Genomic DNA, 8,326 nt, shown 5'->3' on the forward strand with positions numbered 1-8,326 from the left:
CACCTGTTTGAATTACCATGTGATAATATAGACTTTACCACTTATAAAACTGTGTCCTGTAGTTGTCTTGTTCCACACAAAGAGTCTCCTGAGTTAGGCTGGTTTCACACTTGCGTTTTTGAACGCATGCGTTTTTTTAAAAAAACGCATGGTGCAAAAACGCATGTAAACGCATGTAAACGCTGCATTTTTTAGACGCATGCGTTTAACGCATGCGTCAAAAAAACGCAGCGTTTACATGCGTTTACATGCGTTTTTGCACCATGCGTTTGCGTTTTTTTGATCATTTTTCCAAAAAAAAAAAAAATTACCAGACACAACCAATGGGAATAGAGAGGGCGTATATGATGGTCTCTCAATATATAGACCCTAGTGGGACATAAATTTTCAGAGCTTGCTACTGTTTCCGGTGTAACGATGGATTTTTCTATGGATAACTTTTATTTCAAACTGGAGTTCAGCTTCAAGATTTTCCTTGCCTGTGTTTTTGCTTGGGAGCAAGACCGAAACCGCCAAAGATGGAGAAGGAGACAGCGTCGGCGTTTTTGGAGGCACCCCATCATTGAAGTGCGTGAGAGCCGTGGAGCATATCACACGCTCTATGCGGAGCTGAATGCCAACCCGGAGAAATTCCAGGATTATACCAGAATGTCTCAAGATTCTTTCCGGGATTTACTGGCTCGTGTTGAAGGATCCATAAGGCGACAGGACACACGGCTCCGTAGAGCGATTCCACCTGAGGAACGTCTGTTAGTGACATTACGGTACGTTCCAAAACTAAACCAATGACCGTCAACTTTGTTGTTATGACATGTTTTCTATGTTTGTTTTTTTTTTCTTTTTTTTTAAAAGACACCATTAGAGCCGATTTTAAATTTTTTTGTTTTTGTTTCTTTTTCTTCTAGATTTCTTGCCACAGGAGAGAGTTTATCTTCCCTGCACTTCCAATACCGCCTTGGAATCTCAACCCTCTCCGGAATTGTTGTGGACACCTGTCGTGCGTTATGGAATGCACTCCGTGAGGAGTTTATACCCGTACCCACCGTGGACATGTGGCGGGAAATTTCAACTACATTTTTGAACGTGTGTGATTTCCCAAACTGTTTAGTGGCGGTGGATGGAAAGCACATCCGCATTGTCAAACCTGCCAGAACCGGATCTGAGTTTTATAATTATAAAAAATATTTTTCGGTAGTGCTTATGGCAATAGCGGATGCGGAGTGTCGCTTCATCGCCGTGGATATTGGAGCTTTTGGCCGTGGCAATGATTCCCAAACCTTCAAGAGCTCGGATATGGGCCGTCGGTTGTATGGCAACAATTTTAATTTTCCCCCTCCACAGCCTCTCCCTAACACTCAAGGCCCACCGCTGCCATTTGTTATGGTTGGGGATGAGGCCTTCCAGATGTGTGAAAATCTCCTGAAGCCCTATTCTAGTAGGGACTTGGACCACACTAGAAGAATATTCAACTACAGACTGACCAGGGCCAGAAGAACCGTAGAGTGCAGCTTTGGCATTCTTGTTGCTAAATGGCGCGTTCTTGCAACAGCCATCAATCTAAAAGTGGAAACAGTGGACGAGGTGGTCAAAGCCTGTGTGGTGCTACACAATTATATAATGGCTAAGGAGCGACCCCACATTGAACTTGATGAACCTGTTGCACACCCATTGCCTGATTTTCAGCATCACCCGATGCGGTCAACTGCAGCCGTTGGTCTTATGCGGGACCAATTTGCGGCCTATTTTGTGTCCGATATTGGACGTGTGTCATGGCAGGACAATGTTGTGTAAATGTCCTGTTGTATGTTTATGTTTACCAATTATTAAACACTGATACAAATTTTTGTAATTAATAAACTTTTTTGTGTTCACCATGTCTACTATCTTTTTCCTCTCTAAACAAAGGTTGACCAAAGATGGGCAGTAGATATGTATATCACATTTTGTAATCCAAAACCAGGAGTGGGTGATAGTTGTTGAGGTAATAAATTTTAATTTTTCATCGTAATTTACCTCTGTTGCACTCCCTATTTTGGTTTTCAAAGAATGATATAAACCACGGGCCCCATACTTATAATTATGGTATAAAATTTTTATTTATTAATTCTAATATTGTTGACGTCATTGCTTCAAGACTGTCACGGTCTCTATATCCATCAAGTCAAGTGTAAGCAATAATAAATTCATGATAAACATATACATGATCATGAATTCACAATTTCTTACACCTGGCCTGGTGAGCATAGATATGTAGAGTGTGAGAACAATTGTCCCATCTGTTTGACAACCATTGTCACATAATGTGCTATATAGAATATGGTGAATATACAAGGCAGTAATCAACTTAATCGGTCAGGTATATATTTTGACATCTGATCGGTTCAGTTGAGTTCTGAACTTGATTTCCACCATTTTCTCTTTGTACAGTGACACTACACTAGGTACAAAAATAAGAGTATGGAAATAAATACTATTTTTTTGGCCAACTCATATCTGTATACTAAAGAAACACATATAGATGTTGTCTGGTATTTTATACTACTGGAGATATGTGTAGGCCAAAAGAATAAGTGTGTGACGAAGTTTATTGGTGTGTATTGAGAGCGGTGAAAGACACAATAAACCAAACATAATTGTTTCAAATAAACTTTTTTTTTATTGATGAAAAAAAAAACAAATTTATTTTTTGGTACCGCGCCGGGTTGAACCACGCCGGCTTGGGGTTGAGTGACGTAACTGGGGGGTATTCAGAACTGAAGCCTGGCTCACCGTGGAGGAGGCAGAGGTGGCAGGAGAATGGGCAAGAAAACTTGAAGGGTCTGGAAGTTCGGGGATGGGGCTTAAAACATGAGGGGCTTGAGACACACTGGAAGGTTGAGACACATCGGTAGGTGATGGGGGAGGAATAATCAAAGTTTTTTGTTTTTTATGCGTTTTGCCAGTTTTACGTTGGGTTTTCCGGGTTGGGGGAAGTCTTCTTGGGCTATGTTGTAAAGTGTGGGCGGGAGACACGTCAGGACCCGGCTCCACACAGTCAGTCTCCATTGTGGAGCGCTCGGCAATGTCTGAGTCCAATGGGGGGAAAGATAAACTCCCGCCTGGGTCCTGGTGCCTCGTTGGGGGGGGGAAACAAAAACCCTTCCAGGATCCTGGTGCCTCGTTGGGGGGGGGGGAAACAAATCCCATAACAGTGTCCTGCTGCATTGCTGGTGGGGGGGAACATAAAGCCATGGATGGGTCCTGCTGCATCAGGGTGGGTCCTGCCTGGAAAGGTATGGCTTGGTCGTGCTGCATCATGGGGGGCCCGGTGCGATACGCCATGGATGGGTCCTGCTGCATCGGGGGGTGTCCTGCCCGGAAACCAACGCCTCGGTCCTGCTGCATCGGGGGGTGTCCTGCCCGGAAACCAACGCCTCGGTCCTGCTGCATCGGGGGGTGTCCTGCCCGGAAACCAACGCCTCGGTCCTGCTGCATCGGGGTGGGTCCGGTCAGATATGCCAGGCCTGGGTCCTGCTGCATCTGGGGTGGGCCGGTCCGATATTGCATGGATGGGTCCTGCTGCATCGGGAGGGTGCCGGGCCGATAAGCCATGCCAGGGTCCTGCGTCATCGTGGTGTCAGCGGAGGAGGTCCAAGCCGGAGCAGCGGTCGTCACGGTGGTGGCGGTGGGATGCCCAACAGCACTCGTCATCGTGTTGGCGCTGTAGTGGAGTACACCTGTAGAGGGAATAGAGGTGGCCGTGCAGTGGTATGCAGCAGAGGTAGGAATAGTGTTTACTTGTGACAGTGACGGCACAGTTGGATATGCCGCCACATTACGACTAAGGTGTTCCGACATGCCCTCTAGGATTTGATTGAAAAAATGATGAGCTGGCTTCTTGAGGTCGGCTTTCAATTGATCAACGCTTTTGGCGACATCCTGGATGCGGCAATTTAATAGATTATGGGTCACATCCATTCTGTCACCTAAAGCCTTGATAGCTTCATGTAAAACCGAGCTCAAGTGTAAAAACTCGGGCATGAGGGACCTATCCGAAGCCCTCTGTCGCTGCCTGGATGAGCCCGCAAAAATGGGTGCAGCAAAAGAGGACTGCGAAAGGGGAAGACCTGATGGGCCAGCCCCCTGGTCTCCAGTGAGTGTGGAAGACCCACCTGGTGCTGCGCTGCTGGATGGCTGGGACGGGTCCATGGATGCCGGCTGAAGGACCGCTCCAGAACCAGTGGCGACAGTCGTGCAGTGTGTGCTGTGAAAAAAGAAAACAGAAAATTAATACCAAACTATAACAAGACGGTACATCCTGTGGAATTAAAAGTGACAGATTATGTCAATGCAATACAACCGGAGGCATGTGAGAAATACTTACGTTCTCATGAGAAGGACCGGTCTCAGGAAGGCCAACACACGGTGGTATTTGTAGAGCCGGTGCCTTGCTCCGGAACCACTAGCTGCACTCTTCTCTGCACGTAGGTCCTTGTTGAAGCGGTCCTTCATGGAACGCCAACGTGTCCTTACTTTTTCCACTGTGAAATAACAAAAAAATATAATGGTCAGAATAAGGACTTTTGGCCGTGCTCTCGTGACTGTGTGTGATGACAGAAACTACGAAAAGTTTCTTTCATCACACACAGTCAAGAGAGCATGGCCAAGGTCTGTTGCTTCACACTACCGTGCAATACTTACCAAATGCATTACGGACCCGTGGCGGGGAATTCTCCCAGCCATCCCACAACGCTTGGGCCACCTCACTCCACAAACGACGGAGAACACTATTGACGGCGTGCTGTTGATCCTGGCTGTCCCACAACGGGACTCGCTCCTGGACCAGACTGATCAGCAGGTCATTATCAATCCGGTCGTCGTCCCGTTGTGAAACCTAAAATTAAAACAAAATCATTTAAGTTTGCTCAACCACATTTGGAAAAAATAAGACACGAAGATGAGAAAGGGCAGGAATATGAAAGACAACTTTCAGAAAAGGATGATATAAGAAATATGTATAGAAAAACAAGGATACAGAAAGGAAGTTAAAAGAATATTACAATAAGGACAGTCTGCCTGGTATACATACCCGCTGCCGTCTTCCACCTGGACCTTGACTCCGCTGCTCAGTACCTCTCTGTCCCTCAGTTGAAGTGCTCTATAAAATGTAAAAAAAAAAATTGCCTCATGTGTCGATGTGACAGTCAATACTTGCCAAGCTGACGGACAAAAAACATACCTCGCTCACGTGATCCACTTCTGATTGACGTGGCTGGAACTCCTCATCAGACGAGGAAACCGGAGAAGACATTCTGATTCGTGTTGAAAGAAAAAAAATAGAAGAAATTAGGACATGTAGATCCAAAAAATTGAAAATGAATGCATTGGCTAGCATATACTCACATTGCTCTGTGTCTTGTCCAACAATGCGTCCGGGCAGGGTGCTGTCTTCTTTGGAGTCTGATGAGAAGTGACCAGAAACTTCCCCCCACCTTCCTTTTATAACCCTGCTGCTATGGGGGAGTCTTATCAGTGTCTAGACATCTTTATCTACACTTAATTCAATGGTGCCAAAAAAACGCATGCGTCAAAAAAACGCATGCAAACGCATGTCAAAAAAAACGCATGCGTCCCCATTGACTCCAATGCATTTTTTTGGCCAAAAAAACCGCATGTAAACGCATGCGTTTTTTTGGGAAAAAAAAACGCCCCTCAAAATACTACAAGTTGCATTTTATTAAATGAACGCATGCAGTTAAAAAACGCATGCGTTCACAAACGCGTGCAAACGCGTACACCAAAAAACGCATGCGTTTTCAATGTTAAATATAGGGGAAAAAAACGCATGCGTTTTTTTGGTAAAAAACGCTGCAGACAAAAACGCAAGTGTGAAACCACCCTTATCCCCTATAATTATTACAACACGATTCAGCTCAATGGGAGGCAAAAACAAACGAACAAACGCATGCACACTTTATAACGGCCCCAAATTTTGCTAAAACACATCAAATTAGGGGCAGACACCAGGAAAATGGCCTCAATGCACCCACAGTACTAACTGACTGTAGCATGGCACTACAGCAATTAGCCAGACATGAGGCATCGGGGTCTAGGACGGCATTTACAGCTTTCCATTGAAAGTCACAGTAAGATAAAATGGGTGAGGGATCAGTGTAGTCCTCCGGTGCTGGGAGCCCTGATACCATATGCAACAGTGTTGTGAATTCTGTTCTCGAACTCCCTCCTGTAGTTATGAATGGTACTTCGGTGAGTTCTGTCCATGGACTCCCTCTGGTGGCTGTGAGTGGAGCTGCTGGTTCTGAGGTTCCTTCTCCAGCTGATCTCGTTTAGGCCTTGGCTGGCTGCTCTATTTAACTCCACTCAGATAGTTATTTGGTGCCAGCTGTCAATGTCCTAGTACTGGTTCAGTTCTCTTGGATCTTTCAGATGACCTGTCTACTTCAGCAAAAGCTAAGTCTCTACTAGCTTATTTGCTACCACTGTTTTTTTGTCCAGCTTGCTGTCATGATTTTGTTCTGTTAGCTGGAAGCTCTGGGATGCAGAGTGGCACCACCGCGCCGTGAGACGGTGCGGTGGTTTCTTTTGCACACTCTGCATGGTTTTTTGTTAGTTTTTTATGCTGACCGCAAAGATACCTTTTCTATCCTCAGTCTGTTTAGTTAAGTCTGGCCTCCTATGCTGAAACCTATTTCATTCCTGTGTTTGTGACTTCCATCTTAACTCACAGTCAATATATGTGGGGGGCTGCCTATTTCTTTGGGGAATTCTCTGAGGCAAGGTAGGCTGTATTTTCTATCTTTAGGGGTAGTTAGCTCTTAGGCTGTGAAGAGGCGTCTAGGCAGAGTCAGGAACGCTCCACGGCTATTTCTAGTTGTTGTGATAGGATTAGGGGTTGCGGTCAGCAGAGCTCCCACTTCCCAGGGCTTGTCCTGTATTACTAGTTTGCTCATCTGGTCATTTCTAGTGCTCCTAACCACCAGTTCAATCATAACACAACAGCTCAACCTGCTTTCATACTCAGCCACACTCAGGTGGCACAAATATCATACAAATTTCTTAGACTACTATTGTCAGAAAAAATCTAGGATACTAACTCGGAGTCAAGGAAGTGGAGGCCTGATGGTCTTGGAGGCTAACTGCTACAGGCAACACGCATGAAGGAGACCCAACCAGGAGTCTACACATTTACAAAAATGAGTGGCAGACACCAGCAAAGTGGCATCAATTGCAATAAAGTAGAATTAGTATAGTGGGGATCGACACCTCTTCCACTGCAGCCAACCCAACAGATGGAGACTGTAATGGGCAAGGTGGTGGAATCAGTGTTCTGCATTCCTCGGAGAGCCTGGAAGGGGCGTAACTAGGTGGCCTACCAAATACCTACTTGGACAAGTAGCAGCAGGCGAAAACTGTGACCCAAGGAGGGAGAGGTGGCACCAGGGCTACTCCATGGCTGAAGTACAGAAGGTACAGTAGCAGCTGACCCCCTGCTATGCTATGGCCCAAAGGAGGGATGAAAAACGCAGGCAGGCACTGTAGGGACTCTGGAACCACAGGTGTAGATGTGACTGGCTGAGGAACAGAAAAGCACTGGCAGGTGCAGGCTGGACCGGGTGTTAGACAGATGGGCTTTGGCAGGTGGGATCTGGACTGGCTGATGGACAGAAAAGCGCAGACATGTAAGAGCAGATGGGCACAGACAGGTAATAGCAGATGGGTACAGGGTAGACAAGCAGACCTGGGAAACCTGACACCTAGCAAGCATGCAAGGCAAACTAACAACGTAGTTCAGGCACCTCTATATTGGAAGAGAAGCCTTAAATAGAAGGTGTCACCCAGCTCTAGGTTGGGAATACATTAGGTTGAAGCAGGCTGTCCATTTAAGAGGGAGGTAGCACAGGCATAAGCCCTCTACGCACAGTTCCCGGTCCTACAACTGAAATTTGGTGGACACCGACACATAAGGGGTGAGATGAGGAGGTGGTATGTGAGTGGGAGACACTAAATGTCCCTTCTGTTTGGTACCAAGAGATCCAACAAATGGCCAAGTCTGTAAAGTCAACAGATCAGAAAGTCTGTAGTAAGAGGGAATGGTTCACTGTGTCAAAGACAGATGCCAGGTCCAGTAGAAGGAGGAGGACAAACTTGTGTCACTTTCATTTCACAGTTAGTAGGACGTTGGTTACTTTAGTCAGGGCAGTTTCAGTGGAATGGTGCGGTCTGAAGCCAGATTGTTCACGGTCAAAGAGGGAGCAAGAGGAGAGGTGAGAGGACAGTTCAAAATGAATGTGTTGTTCCAGTAGTTTGGAGGCATAGAGGAGAAATG

The 8,326-nt window shown here is 46.1% G+C and overlaps 1 protein-coding gene and 1 long non-coding RNA gene across 2 annotated transcripts; one reads left to right on the top strand and one right to left on the bottom strand.

The window, feature by feature from the left end:
- The first annotated feature begins 213 nt into the window (after positions 1 to 213).
- LOC143817613 (uncharacterized) lies at positions 214 to 2,389 on the top strand. The gene is made up of 3 exons (XM_077299103.1): positions 214 to 764; positions 906 to 1,163; positions 2,386 to 2,389. The coding sequence occupies exons 1-3, from the start codon at positions 418 to 420 to the stop codon at positions 2,387 to 2,389; spliced, it is 609 nt and encodes a 202-aa protein (XP_077155218.1). The 5' UTR covers positions 214 to 417.
- A 2,464-nt stretch (positions 2,390 to 4,853) lies between these two features.
- On the bottom strand, positions 4,854 to 5,607 carry LOC143817943 (uncharacterized). Its single transcript, XR_013224221.1, has 3 exons — positions 5,383 to 5,607; positions 5,219 to 5,291; positions 4,854 to 5,137 (listed from the first exon to the last, which is right to left on the bottom strand). It is a non-coding gene; the product is annotated as an uncharacterized LOC143817943 (long non-coding RNA).
- Between the last annotated feature and the right edge of the window lie 2,719 nt (positions 5,608 to 8,326).

The sequence above is a fragment of the Ranitomeya variabilis genome, chromosome 3, assembly GCF_051348905.1.
Source record: "Ranitomeya variabilis isolate aRanVar5 chromosome 3, aRanVar5.hap1, whole genome shotgun sequence".
Taxonomy (NCBI): domain Eukaryota; kingdom Metazoa; phylum Chordata; class Amphibia; order Anura; family Dendrobatidae; genus Ranitomeya; species Ranitomeya variabilis.